This window comes from Anolis carolinensis, chromosome 6 (assembly GCF_035594765.1).
Source record: "Anolis carolinensis isolate JA03-04 chromosome 6, rAnoCar3.1.pri, whole genome shotgun sequence".
In the NCBI taxonomy this organism is placed as follows: domain Eukaryota; kingdom Metazoa; phylum Chordata; class Lepidosauria; order Squamata; family Dactyloidae; genus Anolis; species Anolis carolinensis.
This window is the reverse complement of record NC_085846.1, coordinates 16084416-16101112: the sequence shown is the minus strand read 5'-3', so window position 1 is coordinate 16101112 and position 16697 is coordinate 16084416. Positions and strand designations below refer to the sequence as shown.

Below are 16697 nucleotides of genomic sequence, written 5' to 3'. Positions count from 1 at the left end.
ACCAGTGATGCTCTGGTTTCTCATATAGTATGACCCCTGGATCTGTAGGGGATACATTCCTGGGCTTTGGGTGAATAAATGGAATTGTAGATCATAGAATTGGAAGAGATCACATGGGCCATCTAGTCCAACCCCCTGACATGCAGCAAAAGCACAATGAAAGCACCCCCGACAGATGGCCTCCAAAGATGGAGCTTCCACCACACTCCGAGGCAGAGAGTTCCAATACTGATCAGCTCTTACAGTCAGGAAGTTCTTCCTAATGTTCAGGTGGACTTTCCTTTCCTGTACAGTATTCCCTCACTACTTCGCGGTTCACTTTTTGCGGATTCGCTGTTTCGTGGTTTTTCAATAAACTCTAAAAGACTATTATAAATCATAAAAAATTACAATTTTCAGCCTAAGGAAGGGAGGAAGGAGAAGCCGAAGGGAGAGAAAAGGAGTCCAAGCGGCAATGGGAGGCTGATAAATACTTAAAACTGGTTGATAAAGACTTAAAATAGTGTATTACTAAAATAATGTATAAATATTAAAATAAATATATTACTTTGCAGATTTTCACTTATTGCGGGTGATACTGGAACCTAACCCCAGTGATGAGAGAGGGAACACTGTAATTTGAAACCACTGCTGTGAATCCTAATCTCCAGGGCAGAAGAAAGCAAGCCTGCTGCCTCTTCCTTATGATATCCTTTCACATATTTATACATGGCTATCATGTTTCCTCTTAACCTTCTCTTCTGCAGGATAAACATACCCAGTTCTTTAAGACACTCCTCATAGGGCATGGTCTCGAGAACTTTGATCATTTTAGTTGCTCTCCTCTAGGTACCTTCCAGCTTGTCAATATTTCTTTTAAACACTGGTGCCCAGAACTAGACACAGTATTCTGGGCTAACCAAAGCAGAGTAATAGCAAACCTTATTATTTTCAGATGAACAAGAAGATGTAGGTTATATAATAGGTTCTAAGTGAAATCGTAGATAAATGAAACTGTATATATTGGTTCTGTGGATGCAAGAATCACACTGTACATTTTTCCTGTCCATGCTACACGGACTTGCCTGGACATGTTTGAACAACTTTGCATTAGCTGCACAGTTGAATTGTTACCTATCACATGGATGCAAACGACACATTGGCTCTGCCGCACTCTAAAAAGGACACAAATCATTTTGGGGTGGGGCAAAAAGAAATAGGACATACCATATAAGGAAACAACCACAGACTCACATTCAAGTGCCATCTTCATTGCTTCAGCTGCAGCACAGCCCACAAGATTGTAAAGTTTGAATCAAAAGGCAAACTGTGGTTTGTAATTACATCCAAACCAGCGAAGTGTGGTTTACCTGCCTTCCAAATCAGGATTGCAAGCCATAGTTTAGATGACAAGCACCAGCCATAGTTTCTTCATTCACATATATCAATCACAATTTAACTTGATTCAGACATGATGTTAAGATGAGCTGCTTTCTAATGGAAGCTACTGTGGGGTCTATAGATGGAGGAGATCTTCAATTGCCCCATTTGAGTGAGTTACTTCCCTGGAAGCTCTCAGGAGTGCTACTCCACCCTTTTAACAGACTGCAAAGGCCCCTGCACTGTTTAATTTCAACAGTTCGAATACAGTAGTAGACTTCTGGTTTTATTTCAATTATTTGGTGGGAGGGCATTTAGTTTGCACATCCCCCCCCCCTCGAATTGTCCAAGTTGCCCAGTCTCAGTTCAGAGTTAAATATTATGGGTTGTGCCAGAAAGTAATGTAAGGAGAGAGAAAATAGACACATGGGTTTCTAATCAAACTATGATTTGCTGTTATATCAAGTGCGAGTGATTTACATCCACCAAGACGCAAAGGAATAACCTGTTTTAAGCAAACAAGCTAAGATTCCTAAAGACATTCTCCTGCCACTCTATACTGAACAGATGCACTGCAAGATTTTCCATGAGCTAGATACATCATAATCACAGGAGACCTGCACTTTCTATCAAGCCCTAGCATGGAGTGGGTGGGAAGGGAGAGGATTCGGGCCAGAAACCCTTTGATGTCCCTTCCCGTGCCAAGAATATGCAGCTGTGCTACTTCTCTGCTTCTAGCACAAAAGACATCAGACTGAAGGCAGCAGCTTCTGCTAGATTTCATCTGGCTTTAATAACAGCCTTTGGAATTGCAGTCAAAGAGACCATGCAGAATAAAACTGGTTCAGGAACAAGTGACAGTAACGTGGGTGTGTTGTACTGAGCACATTTGGAATAAAAATTTGGGGCTACTTTCTGTTCTCTTCAAAGAAGAAACTCCAAGTGAGCAAAGGGAAACTGAGAGGTCTGATTTCCAGATCTCCTAGGGACTCCTAAGAAAAGTATCAGAGAGAAAAGACTACCTGGGTAATGTAGAGGTCAATCAGATCATCAGGACATGCTTTAGATCAGTTCCATAAACCCTGTATTTTCTATTTTATCTGTCGCATTTCGAACCTGCCTCTCCCTCTATGAACTTATATGGCTATTAACCCAAACTCTCAACAACTCTGTGGCAGCAGTCAAGCTAAAAAAAACAGTCAAACTCACTGGCCCAATGTGAGTTTCTTCTCTCACTCTGACCTGAATTTGGATTTTTTGGTTCCAGCTCAGTATCTAACAAACTACAACATACTTTCTACTCTTGATTAGCAACAGCTCTCCAGGACCCTGGGGAAAGATCATTGCCATTCTTGATCCCTTTAACTTGAAAATGGATCTGCACACATAATATGTGCTTTAATACTCTGCGACTCCCTTCTGTCCCAATTCTGTCTGCATCTGCTAGTGTGATTTAATTCACAGAAATATATACACCACATCACATCTTCTAATATGTTGTTTTCAAAGTGTCACATTTCTCAAACTTTCTCCAGGGCAGTAAAGTCTCAGTCCTGCCATGTGCAATGAGCTAAATCTCTTGGCATTTATATGCCGCAAACGCTAAGCAAGCATGTTACCACAAAACAAAATTGTATAGTCCACACTACACAAAATGCTATAGAATTCTGAACCAAGAAAAGTAGAATTTATGTGTCCAATAGAATTATGAAAATTTGGAACATATTTAGCTGGTAATGTGTAATATATGATACTGTCACCAAATCATGGTAAGGGCAAAAGGTTGTCTCCATAACTATTGGGGAATGTTGAGTTCCTTCCATGCACAAGTCTATGATTCTATACTTAAGGATTCAAATCTCTTTTCCTTTTGCATCTGTGCAGTAATCCTGAAAACATACAGTCTTGTTGCTGTGATGCAGTCTTGAATTAGAGTTATTGCATTCCCAAGAAGGAATAACTTAAGCTCTCCTTCCTTCAAATAACTGGGGGCAGTTTTAGTTTTTTTTCCCCTGCCCTGCTTTCCTCCTTGGAAAAATCCAGAGATAGGCTGGATGGAGGGACACTGACTGTTTTAAGTGAGATTGATTAAGTCAGTTTAATGGCTAAGCTGTGATTGAACCTGGATGTCTCAGATCGAAGTCATACATGTGATCCACTGATATTCTGGCTGCTCTCCATCGGAAATCAGACTGGTTAATTAACAATGAGTGCGTCAGGAAGGGGAGCAGGCAAGGAAAGCTTGGGTGCCTGGTAAGACAACAGAAGGCTAGCAGGTTAGATCTGCTAAACCTGTATGCTAGATTTTTAGGAAATCCCAAAATGAATACAAGAAATCACTGCATTTTCTGGCTGAGTTTTGGTGGACTATTATATATTCTTACTGGATATGAGATTGGATTCCTTAAAGAAAGAAGATGGGAGTTGGATCTCTTCCCATTTTTCCTGGGCCCATGATCAGATAGACTCAATTGGAGAGCAAGGCAAGGTTCTCTAAAGACCTTGTTGGGTCTCTCAGCCTCCATGTTGGGTGTGGCCAGAGGGGAAAGGGTATGAAGAAAGATGCCGGCTGTTTCATTCAACCAGCTGAGTGTTGATATTAATAGCTTCGCCCTGGAATGCAAAGATTTCATTTTCCACAAACAAGAGCAGATGAAACTCCTCAGAAACATTCCTGGACTGAGCACAGAGCAAAAGCACCACACTTCTCCTTGTTAGGCTTGGCTTTTCCAAATTAACTCAAGGGTCTGAGCTCTGTTCTGCCTTCCCAGCTATGCATCTTCACTGGAACCTCAGAGGGCAAGGAGACATGGAGAGAGGGCCCCCCACTTGCCACAGTCATGCCCCAAGCCTCTGGTCTCGGGATCAGCTCCTCCCCACCTGAAAAACCAGCTTTCGTCAGGGAAACTGAGTATATTTAGAAGGTATGTGCTATGGGAATCAGTGGCAGAATTTGGGCTTGGGAGTTTTTTGGGCACAGGCACTTGCCTGTTCCAAAGTTTGTACTTTCTAAATATACATTTATTCCCATGACAAAAAGTTGTTTGTGACACAAAATGTAAGGATTATGTGTTCTGATTATCTTGCTTGCATTCTTAAATAGGGCTGCCTTGCCACCTTTCTCTAGTTAATTATATGGGGAAACCTTACCTTTATGCCTTATAATGTAAGTATTAATAGGGAACGAATCCCCTTGCTTCCAAGTATGGATTTATGCCCAAGAGAACTAGAAGCATCCTCAACAGCTTTTTTGTGGTAGTGTGAATTCAAATAGTTTTCTGATTTTCTAAGGTGAACCTATCACAGGGTTTTCTTGGCAAAATTTATTCAGAAGGGATTTCGCATTGCCTTCCTCTAAGTCTGCAATTGTAGGACTTGCCCAAAGTCATCCAGTTGGTTTCCACAACTGAGTAGGGATCAGACCCTTGTCTCCCACGGTCCTAACCCAACACACAAACACTGTAAGTAGATTCAATTAAAGTCACATTGTTTATCATATGTGTCTAAGGAAATCCTTAGGACCTTGGTATCTTTGGCCAAGGTTTGACCCTATCTTGACCCAGACGTTATGTAACACAAGCAAATAAACCAATCATAATATTGAAGTCCCACGTCTCTCCTACTATTTTTGGCTACACCTTGGAAACTGGTCCCACAGCCAACTCCCAGGCTCTCTTTTCCTCCCAGAATCCAGTGGAAAACTTTCCACAAACAGGCCTCACACTGTAACATGCTCTCTGCCATCCACAAAACATGTTGTTTTGTTGGCCATTCTAAATTCTGCCATGGCTAAAAGCCAGAGGGGCAACCTGGTAGAGATGACAAACACCCGGTTACTTTGGGAACAGTACACAAGGAGGATAGTCTAAGAAATGAGTGGAGTTTAAGGCAATCAGGGAGTCGGATGGAAACCAGGACTCAGTTCTTTCCAGAAAACAATGTCAAGCAATTTAACTAAACCTATTTGACCTGTTCTCAAATATTATGTAACTAATATAAGTAATGTACCCATATTTGTTCCCTGGAGTAGCCTTGCAGACCCAATATGATCTACTAAGGTTTTCAAACTCACTCTTCTAGCAATGGAGGCATCACACATATAATGGTATAATTAGAAGAGACTCCCCCTCGATGGATTGTCACCTTGACATGGTGAGGGGGCTTGCGTATTCCAATGAACCTGCGGGCACAACCACTGGAGTCACACACTCCCAGGACTGGCCATCCAGACCAAGAACAATCCGAAGACCCAAAGACCTCAACAATGGAGCAGGCAGAGGATAACATGGTATATGTTACAACGGCTGTGAAGGCAGAAGAAGGCTGCAACAGACTGAGAAGCCACTCTCGTTGTGTTAATCACACCACTGCTGGGACCTCAATCTGTGAAGACATTTCTGTGAAGACGCACAGGCGTCTTCCAAGAAATGGAGGACCAACATCCTCGAACTATGAGGGATCGCCTAAGTAAGTAAGTAGTAGGAAAAGACTTCAAAGTTCTTGTAATCCAAATCTTGCAAATGCAGGGGATCCGCTACTACAGAACTCCAAGAGGCACTCATTCAACCTCTTCTAAAAAAAATCATCCAACAAAGGAGGGAATGCCACCTTCAGAGACCACCAATTTTAAATATAAAACACTTGTACTGTCAAGGTTTTTCTGACACTTAACTCAGTTGCATTTTATTGTATTTTGACCCTCTTGTTTGCTCTGTGCAGGAAAAAAGCACTAGTATGTTAAACTTTTCAGTATTTGAGTAAGTTATCACATCATCTTAGACTAATTTCTTCTTCAGGTATGCTGGCAAGGTCAAGTTCCAAGATGCATGTACACAGGTGTTAAGACAACCACATTTTGCAATTTAACCAAGGGAAAAAGAAGCACAGGATTAGGGATAACGGCAGAATTTTAATGGCTTTTACCTTTCTCTTTATATGTAACATTAGGGTGGAACATACCTTTCTCGTTCTGTTTTATTTATTCATTTTAATTGTTATGTTTATTTTATCTTAACTATACTGTGAAGAAAGTTTAGATAAGGAATATTGACTTTTTATGGTCCAAGATCCCTCAGTGAATTTCAAGGCAGAATGAGATTTGGACCTGGTTCTCTTCAACTCAACATTGCACCACATGGCCTGACCATCTTAGCCATTCTATACCAGCATTATCCAAGGCAATGTGTGTAAAACATTTTAAAGGTCTATTTGCCTAAGTAGCTTAAAATCTACCTTTGGGAAAAGTTGAATTCCCCAACCTGCATAAATTAAAAGAGAACAAAGTGAACAGATGTTTATATTGTGCATCATCTACCTTGTTTCAAAGACCCAGAAGGAGATGCAAGTACATACGGCACTAAAGAACAACACCACAGGAAATTCTTCACAACCTTCCCATTAGTTCCTGAAACTCTACGAACTTTTTTCTTTTTAAAATGCAATTCCAGTCTGCACAATTCTGCAAGTATAGACTTTTCATATGCAAAGTGGTTTAACATCCTCAACATTAATGTCTACCATATCTCCAAGATTCTATTTTGCAGCAACTGTTCCTGAAAGTGCCCACAGAAATCTCAACATACAGTCTTCCAACTCTCTCCCTGAAATGTCCACAATTCTCTGAAATATATATAAAAAAACCATTATCTGAAGCCGCTCCCTATTATTAGTTCTTAATTCCAGGGCAGCACACCTTACATGGGAAGGAACCCTCATATCCCCCCCCCCCCCCGCAAATCTTCCTACCGTCCCCCCACCCTTCAACCAGAGTCTGTCAGAGTAGTGTTTGGAGATGGAGGGAGGATGGGGATCAGGGCAAAAAGCCAAGCAACATCACGAGAATGAAGTAATGGAAAATGAAGCAGAAGCGCGTATGTGGGGCAGACACAGGGGTGGGCAAGGAGAAGAATACAGAAGAACAGCAGCCCCAGAGCCTCATAATGAGAAACCCAGGAAAAGGGGATTCAGTCCAGACACAGCCAATCTCCTCTTCCACAGCTGTACTAAACACACTTGTGGAATATTTCCGGTGTGAGTCTTGAGGAGGGGGTGTAAACCAAAGAACCAAAAAGTTATGTCTTTCATGCTGATCCTTTCTACCAAGTATGGCCAAACATGGTTACTAAACTTCTGAAAACAGAGGGCATACAATGGTGTTTTTGTATTTTTGTGAGTGTGCATGTGCATCTATACCTCCCTTCAGCAACAGTCAACTAAGTCAGTGGGAAGAGATTATGAGAAATGAAGTCCCAAAACTTCTGAGGAAATAGAATTGCTTAGTCATCTTGAACTGATCATTCTCTTTAGTCAATCAATTAAGAGCAGTAACTTTGTTTGGAGAGTTGATTTGCCATAGTTTTCTTCTGAAATATATCCTTAAGCACCTCTTACTCCCTGGTAGTCCTCTCTTCAAGTATTAACCTGGTCTGACACTGCTCAGTTTCCAAGATCAGAAGATTGTTGCCTTCAGGGTATAGAATTCAACTATTAAGAGTCAAATGAAGTAATTCATAGATCAAGTTAGTTTCATCAGAAGATTTATATTGGCCATAATGATTCAAAATTGTAAGTTACCATGAACATGCTACATGTTAGTCTATGCAAGTTTGTTCGCTCACAGAGTTTCCTCCTGCAAGCATAAACTGTCATATGTGGTCATGTGCGGGAAGCCTCTGGTGGTACCAAAAAAACTGACAAACAATTTCACCCTGGAAGTCCACTTCTGGTTTTGTGTATTTTTGACAAAGGGGCAGACCTAAAAACTATTTCGAATAGTTGTTCCTAGCGACTTCCAAGGACGGAATCAATATATTTTGGTCAATAAAGGCTGGTTCAGGGAGTCTAGGGCCTCAACAACAGCCTACATAAAATCTTGGGGCTATGTTTTGTCCATCCCAGACTAAACCAACTGCCAAAGATCTGAACCAGGTTTTATGAATACTCTTGATTGCCTTGGCATTTTTGGGAAGTAATAAATCAGGACCCCACGAGTCAATAAATAAGCTGTCTATTGCTGATTTGTCAGATAACGAGCTACATACACCAGTATACAGACTGGTCAAAATAAGCCAAGCTTCCGGTAAATACTCAGTTATCACTTTGTATAATGTGACTATGTTCAGCAAAGGAGGAGGCAAGGAACTAGTGAAAAGCTGGCTATCTGTAATGAACAAAACCAGCTCTAGAAGACCAGGAAAATGAGTGAGAAGTAAACTCCCCTCCTTTCTATACAGAACTTTTGTCAGTGTGGTTCAAAAAACAAAGCACGTTGGGGGTCAAGAGAGAGCAGGATAGAATTTTTTTGTGGATTTATTTGGAAGGCTGGCTTATAGCAGAGTGCCTAGAAATTTACTATGCTACAGGACTATAGAAAATAACCCTGACTGTAGTACAGTCCGCTCTTCTGTTCCTAATCCAAATTTTTCAGCAGCTACATTTGAGAAGGATTGGTATGAACCCTTCTTCAGAATCACACTAGACAAGAGCTTCCTCAGCAACCAGAAATATGCAAACCTCAGGGTTCATCTTGCCAAATCATAATGAGCTATGTGGCCCTGAAGGAAACTAGAATTTGAACAATACATCAGGCCCTTGAGGCAACATTTTGCAATCAGACAGTGCCAAAGTCCCGTTTTTTCATTTCACTTGAATCTGACATAAGACTGATAGCAGCTTAAGAAATGTCAAAAGGAATATATTTTTAAGCTTTCAATGGATTGGCAGTATCAGCCAACAATAGTATTATTTCAATATCCAAATAAGATAATGGCGATAATGATGGTGGCACAAATAAGTGATGGTGACACAAATAAGCACATAAACATTTTTTTCTCACACAAGAAAAAAGCAAGATTGCATTCCAGGACCGTTCACCACCATCCTGTTGGCACACATAGTCCAGAATGAATTGCCATTTCAATGAAATGAAAGTGTGCAACTTCTGTTTCTGAGGAGAGCAAAGTGTAGATCAGGGGATAAACATGGACTCTAAGGCAGTTTTTGTGGCCCTTGACACTTCCAAACTCTCTGGACTACTGTTTTCTGGCTAAAGAAACAGTGAATTCTTTCCCCTGGAAGCTTCCAAGGGGGGCAATTCATTTTTCACACAGACTGCTGTTTTAACATTTTAAAAAGCACTTTTCAAAACCAGAATTGGAATTTAGACCAATTTTTATGGTGCTCCTTCATTTCTATTTATGCAGCTCGTGGAGGGTCCCAGTAGCAGAAAATTGGCCCTTGGGCCCATCACAGGTCCCCATTACTTCTGTAGATGCCCTTTCACCAGCCCAAGCAAGCATTACAGTTGGTGGGTGGTGTAGTCTAACAATATAGGGAGGGTCATGTGTTTCCCATTTCTTTGGGGAAAGGTCTGCCTGGAAGCAACCATAGGTCAAGAAAGACTCTATACTAGCAACACACTGTGGCTGAGATGCTATGTATGCATTTAAGTTCACACAGGGGGTTTTGCATTCTCCCACCACCTTTAGTTTACTGGTGGAGAAGGGAGGCAATTCAGACCATATAGAAGCAGCTGGTCTCTGTTTGTTATGAAAGACATCAGAAGAAATGACAGTGCATTCCCAAATGGAACACACATGCCTTTTTCTTTGCCAGGAGCTCAGACCAGCTAGATTTTCATGGTCTGAATTGCCTCCCTCCCTTCTCCCTTCTGGTAAGAAGCTGCACCCTCTCTTGTGACTTGACAGCTACCAGACATGGAAGATTTCTGGATGAAGCACCAGAGCCTCAGAACAGCTCTCCAGGTCCCATTCAAAAAGGGACATGAGCATAAATCACAAACAGGATGCTGAGCAACATGTGCATCACAGAATGTGTGCACAGAAAACGAGGATGAGTACATTCTGGTCTAATGTTTAATGTGGGGCCAGGCTGTGGCGTAGGCTGGTTAGTAGCCAGCTGCAATAAATCACTATAATAATAATAATAATAAACTTTATTTATATCCCGCCACCATCTCCCCAACGGGGACTCAGGACGGCTTACATGGGGTCATGCCCAGAACAATACAATTTGACAAAATATAAAAAGAGCAACAAATCATAACACATTGAACAATACAATAAATGATAATATACATTACAATGCAAAATCAGAAGAACAATAAAAACAAGGGCGGGCCACATGAACACTAAATTAAAACTCGGGGTGAGAAAAGGAATAAGAATAAAAACCACAAAGAACAGGGTCATAAAATAGTGGTGCAATCTGGAGGATAGATATTGGAGGAGAGCAACAGGGAAGATGTATGTAGTAATTACTCTCCAAAAGCACCCGACAATTAAAATAAAAAATAGCCCTTGCTCGTTGTTGAGTTAAGCAACCTGAAAGATAGTTTCATCTGTGAAGTAGGAAATTTAGGTACCACTATGTGGGGAAGCTAACTTAACTAAATTTACGACACCACAAACTGCCACCAGCGTGCTGAAAGGAATGAGGAAGTCGGTTTCACAGTGGATGATGAAGCAGCTGCTCCCCCTGTGGCCAGAATCGAGCATACCCTCAGGAAGCTGGAAAAGGTTAAATTGCCTCTGTGTCTGTCTCTGTCTCTATATTCATATGGCATTGAATGTTTGCCTTGTATGTGTACAATGTGATCTGCCCTGAATCCTCTTCAGGGTGAGAAGGGTGGAATATAAATACTGTAAACAAATAAATAAATTTAATCTTGGAGCTAAAATGATTGAAAAGTGTTTTAAGTTTTTCCCAAGGATGGGCTCTAGTAGACAATACAAACCATGCATTTACTGGGCAGCAGCTTACACTAAACATTTTATTTTACAATGTCTATCTTAGCGACATCAGACACTGCCACTCAAATAAAGATCCAGATGTTCATTAATTCTATAATTTTATGGTATCTAGACAAACAGGACTTGGAAAAACACTTATTTTAGAAATAGAGAACTGTCACTTGATGATCACACCATCGCTGTCATTTAACTAGGAGTAATTTCCTCTAAGTCAAGATGAGTCTACACCTGCTGAATGGAATTTGATAAGTGATTAGCAATGAGATGCAGATGTCCAGATGTAATCTCATCTTGAGAGACATCATAGCCCAGTTATGATATTAAGAAAATCTGAGGGCTCAGGATGATAAGAAAGCAGCTTTTCCATGTACACTCTCACCGGGTATGCCAGATCATAGTCTCAACATGAGAAACAATGGGCTGGATCCAGACTTTAACGATGCTTACTGTAGATCAGTGACTGCCAACCTTTGAGCCTCTAGGTGTTTTGGACTTCAACTCCCAGAAATCCCAGCCAGCTTACTTGCTATTAGGAACTGTGGGATCTGAAATCCAAAACACCTGAAGGCCCAAAGGTTGGAAACCACCGCTGTAGACCCAATGAAACCAACAAGATTACATCTATATAAACTGTATTTGGTATATACTGGGGATTGATAGCAACACCTGCTGTCTACACCAAAATCCCACAGATGCTCAAGTCCTATGGATGTTTTTTGTATAAATTGTCAAAATTCAAGCTTTGCTTTTGGGATTTTTAAAATATATTTTCAAGGCCTGGATGGCGGAATGTGTGAATGCAGAATCAGTGAAGAAGGAAGGCTGACTGTAGTTAACTTCCTCTCCCCCCCCCCCCCCCCACTCATTGATTTAAATGGATCTAGAATCACTATGAGACATAACCTAAAGACACACAACATAACAACAACACATACTACTAAGACTCAAACCATCCTACTAATGCCAGGTCTTAAGTGTTGAAATCAAGCATTCTTCATTCAGAAATCTTCTTCATAGAATCACAATAACTGAAAGGGACTGCAAACGTAATCTACTCCAAACCTCTGCCCCAATGCTAAAGCATCCCTGAATGCTGGGCATTTACCCCCAGCTTAAAAGACCTGCAAAAAAGGAGAATCCGTCACCCTCAGCAGCAGTTTACCCCTCTCTTGATTAGATGGTTATTGGAGACTCAAGTGATCACTTCGACTCCTGTACAGGATTTCTCTGCATTATTTTAGCCATAGAGGAAAACAGCAGCAGCAGGAGGAGGAGAAAAAAAGGAGGAGAGGAAATGGTGGTATAGATTGAGCATCCTTTATTGAAAATGCTTGGGACAAGAAATGTTTTAGATACTTTCAGATGTTTGCATATACATAAAGGGGATGGGATCCAAGTTTAAGCACAAAAAATAATGACTGGTTCATATACACATAGCATGAATATAATTTTATACAGAATGGTGGCATCTTCAATGTAGACTGAATGCAGTTTGATCCATTTTAACTGCCATGGCTCAATGTTGTGAAACACTGCGGGTTGTGGTTTGCTGAAGCAACAGCTTTTAGAAGGCTAAAGACCTCCTAAACTATAGTTCTCATGACTGAACTAGGGCAGTTATAGTGGTGTCAAACTTATTTACTCTACAGTACAGATCCAACCAATATATTTAGGTATCTTGCACTGAAGCAAAGTTTGTGTACAATGAAATATCAAAATGCAAATGTGTCTCAGTTTGGAATGCACAGACTGTAGAAGTAATGCAATGTGACATCACTTTAACTGCCATGGCTCAAGGCAACGGAATCCTGGGATTTGTAGTCGGCTGAGGCACCAGCGCTTTGGCAGAGAAGGCTCAAAACTTTATATCCCCTCATATCAGCCTACTCTTGCTTTTGCCACTGTCCCAAAGGCAGCTGGTGGTGATGAGGGAGAGGGCCTTCTCAGTGGCCACCCCAAGCCTTTGGAATACCTTCCCCAAGGAAATTAAAACAACTCCCTCCATTTCTTCTTACAAAAAGCAGCTACAAAACTTTTTGTTTAGGCAGGCCTTCAGTGAAGAAATCTAGACTGAAGTGTCAGGAAATGCCAAAAATGTTATTGACTGGAGCGAAGTGCTATATAACCCAACAAGATACCACATTAATGTAGGGTTGCTGTGAGTTTTCCGGCCTGTATGGTCATGTTCCAGAAGCATTCTCTCCTGATGTTTCAACCACACCTATGGCAGGCATCCTCAGAGGTTGTGAGGTCTATTGGAAACTAGGTAATTGGGGTTTATGTATCTGTGGAATGTCTAGGGTGGGAGAAAGAACTCTTGTCTGCTTGAGGCAAGTGTGGATGTTGCAAATTGGCCACTTTGATTAGCATTGAATGGTCTTTCACCTTCAAAGCCAGGCTGATTCCTGCCTGGGGAATCCTTTGTTGGGAGGTATTACCTGACCCTGATTGTTTTTGTCTGGATTTTTTGTTTTTTAAATGTTGTTTTTTATTTACTGTCATGATTTTGGAGTTATTTAATGCTGGTAGCCAGATTTTTTTCATTTTCATGGTTTCCTCCTTTCTGTTGAAATTGTGCACATGCTTGTGGATTTCAATGGCTTCTCTGTGTAGTCTGACATAGTGGTTGTTAGAGTGGTCCAGCATTTCTGTATTCTCAAATAATATACTGTGTCCAGGTTGGTTCATCAAATGCTCTGCTATGGCTGACTTCTCTGGCTGAATGAGTCTACAGTGCCTTTCATGTTCCTTGGGCAATGCTGCGTTTAGTGGTCCGTATGTAGACTTGTCCACAGCTGCATGGTATACGGTAGACTCCTGTAGAAGTGAGAGGATCCCTCTTGTCCTTTGCTGAACATAGCATTTATTGGATTTTCTTAGTCAGTCTGTAGATAGTTTGTATATTGTGTTTTTTCATCAGCTTCCCTATGCAGTCAGTGGTTCCCAAAGAACAGATGAATTTCAGACAAGAAACAATCAGAGCCAGCTAACACTTCCAACAATAGATCCCCCAGGCAGGAAGCAACCAGGCTTTGAAGCTGAAAGGCCATTGAATGCTAATCAAGGTGGCCAATTTGCAACTTTTACACATGCCTCAGGCAGACAAAGAGTTCTGTCTCCCACGCCGGACTATAAACCTCACTAGCTTACTTTCCAACAGACCTCACAACCTCTGGGGATGCCTGCCATAGATGTGGGAGAAATATTAGGAGAGAATGCTTCTGGAACATGGCTATACAGCCCGGAAAACTCACAGCAACCCAGTGATTACGGCCATGAAATCCTTCGACAACACATTAATGTATATTGTTTTTAAACTGTTTTATTTTTAAAATGTTTTTTTGATTACTGACCGTTCTATTTGTTTTCTATATGTGTTTGGATTGTTGTTTGTACGATATTGATAGGTTGGAAGCTGTTTTGGGTCCCGTTGTGGGAGAAAAGCAGCACAGAAATAAATTATTAAAACTACAACTCCCAAAGTGGTGTCAAATAGCATTCTTTCTAGAGCAGAAATGGACAAACTTGGGCCATCTGGGTGTTTTGGACTTCAACTACCACCATTCCTAACAGCCTCAGGCCCCTTCCTTTTCCCGCTCAGCCGTGGCTGATGTGGAAAAGGAAGGGGCTTAAGGCTGTTAGGAATAATGGGAGATGAAGTCCTAAACACCTGAAGGAAGGCAGAAGTTTGATGAAGCCTAGGATCGGATTGACCTTTGGAGCTGCCGCATCACACCATAGGCTCATGCTGTACACCAGTGGTTCTCAACCTTAGGTGCTTTGGTCTACAACTCCCAGAAGTCTCAGTCAGTATAACAGCCCCCGGTGGCGCAGTGGGTTAAACCGCTGACCTGTTGAACTTGCTGACCGAAAGGTCGGCGGTTTGAATCCGGGGAGCGGGATGAGCACTAGCTGTTATCCCCAGTTAATGCCAACCTAACAGTTTGAAAACATGCAAATGTGAGTAGATCAATAGGCACCACTCCGGCAGAAAGGTAATGGCGCACCATGCAGCCATGCTGGCCGCATGACCTTGGAGGCGTCTACGGACAATTCCAGCTCTTTAGCTTAGAAATGGAGATGAGCACCAACCCCCAGAGTCCACACGACTAGACTCCACATCAGGGGAAACCTTTACCTAGGACTGCACTGGCCTTTGGAGCTGCAGCATCACACCGTGGGCTCATGCTCTACACCAGGGGTTCTCAACCTGTGGGTCCCCAGGTGTTTTGGCCTACAACTCCCAGAAGTCCCAGCCAGTATACCAGCTGTTAGGATTGCTGGGAGCTGAAGGCCAAAACATATGGGGACCCACAGGTTGAGAACCACTGGTCTACACCAAGAATTTTGGACTACCTTCCCTGGCTGGGATTTCTGGGAGTTGAAGTCCAAAACACCTGGAGGGCTGAAGTTTGCCCATGCCTGTTCTACACCAAGCCCTTCGGGCGACCTTCCCTGGAGGCAACTGCACGCCTGAAGCCAAGTCTGTGCGGCCTGCGGAGGAGGGCTGGGCTACCTGGTGGAGGGCGCTGATGCCGTCCGCGTTGGTCCCGTTGACGGCCCCGGGGTCTGCGGCCAGCATCTCCTTCGCCGCCTCCAGCTCGGCCCCGGCGCAGCAAGCCAAGAACTCGGCCGCCGCCTCGAAGCGCACCACTCTGGGCCGCCGCTGCCTCCGCCGCCGCTCGGAGCCCGCTTCGGGAGAGGCCTTGAAACCGGCGGGAGAAGGAGAAGAAGGAGGCGGGGCCGAGCCAGGAGCAGCCGCCGGAGCAGCAGCCTTCTCCGTTGTTGCCGCTGCTGCTTCAGCTTCAGCCTCAGCCCAGGCTCGGAGCTGCTCCCTCCGCCGAGCGCGGGCGCCTTCCCCCTCAGAGAGGGACAGCAGCGGCGTCGCCATCTTGTTCGCCTTCCTCCTCCTCCTCCCTCTCCCGCCACTGCCGCCAGCCCGGCTGGGCGGCCCTCCCGGCCCAGCGCTGCTCTTGGACTGAAGGAAGAGGAGGAGGAGGAGAAACAACGCCTCTGGGCTTCCGTAGCGGAAAGGGGAGGGGGAAGAAGGAGGAGAAGTTTTTTTAAAAAAAAGCTTGAGGAGGGAAATTGGCGCGTGGGACGACGGGAAGTGTAGTCCAGCAGGAGGAGAAGGCGAAACAACGCCTCTGGGCTTCCGTAGCGGAAGAAGGATTATGGATGGAAATTGGCGCTTGGGTCTATGAGAAGGAAAAGCCGCTGGAGTTAGAGGGGAAACAACGCCCTTGGGCTTCCCTAGGAGGAAAGAGACTTAAGGCCGCAGAGTTGTTGTATGTTTTCCGGGCTGTATGGCCATGTTCTAGAAGTATTCTCTCCTGACGTTTCGCCCACATCTATGGTTGGCATCTTTAGAGGTTGTGAGGTATGCAGAAACTAAGCAAGGAAGGTTTATATATATCTGTGGAAATTCCAGGGTGAGAGAAGAACTCTTTGTCAGTTGAAGGCCAGTGTGAATGTTGTAGTTAATCACCTTAATTAGCATGGACTAGCTTCATCTCCTGGCCTCTTCCTGCCTGGGGGCATCCTTTGTTTAGAGTCGTTAGCTGCCCC

At 43.0% G+C, this 16697-nt stretch overlaps 1 protein-coding gene across 6 annotated transcripts in view; it reads right to left on the bottom strand.

The window, feature by feature from the left end:
* Window positions 1-16157, bottom strand: part of ppp1r12c (protein phosphatase 1 regulatory subunit 12C) — a 47820-nt gene extending 31663 nt beyond the window's left edge. For all 6 annotated transcript variants that reach the window (XM_008118470.3, XM_062957868.1, XM_008118471.3 and 3 more), the window contains exon 1: window positions 15646-16157. In XM_008118470.3, coding sequence (XP_008116677.1) covers window positions 15646-16020 — 375 coding nt within the window. In that variant the 5' untranslated portion in view covers window positions 16021-16157. The remainder of the gene's footprint in view (window positions 1-15645) is intronic.
* Window positions 16158-16697: the final 540 nt, after the last annotated feature.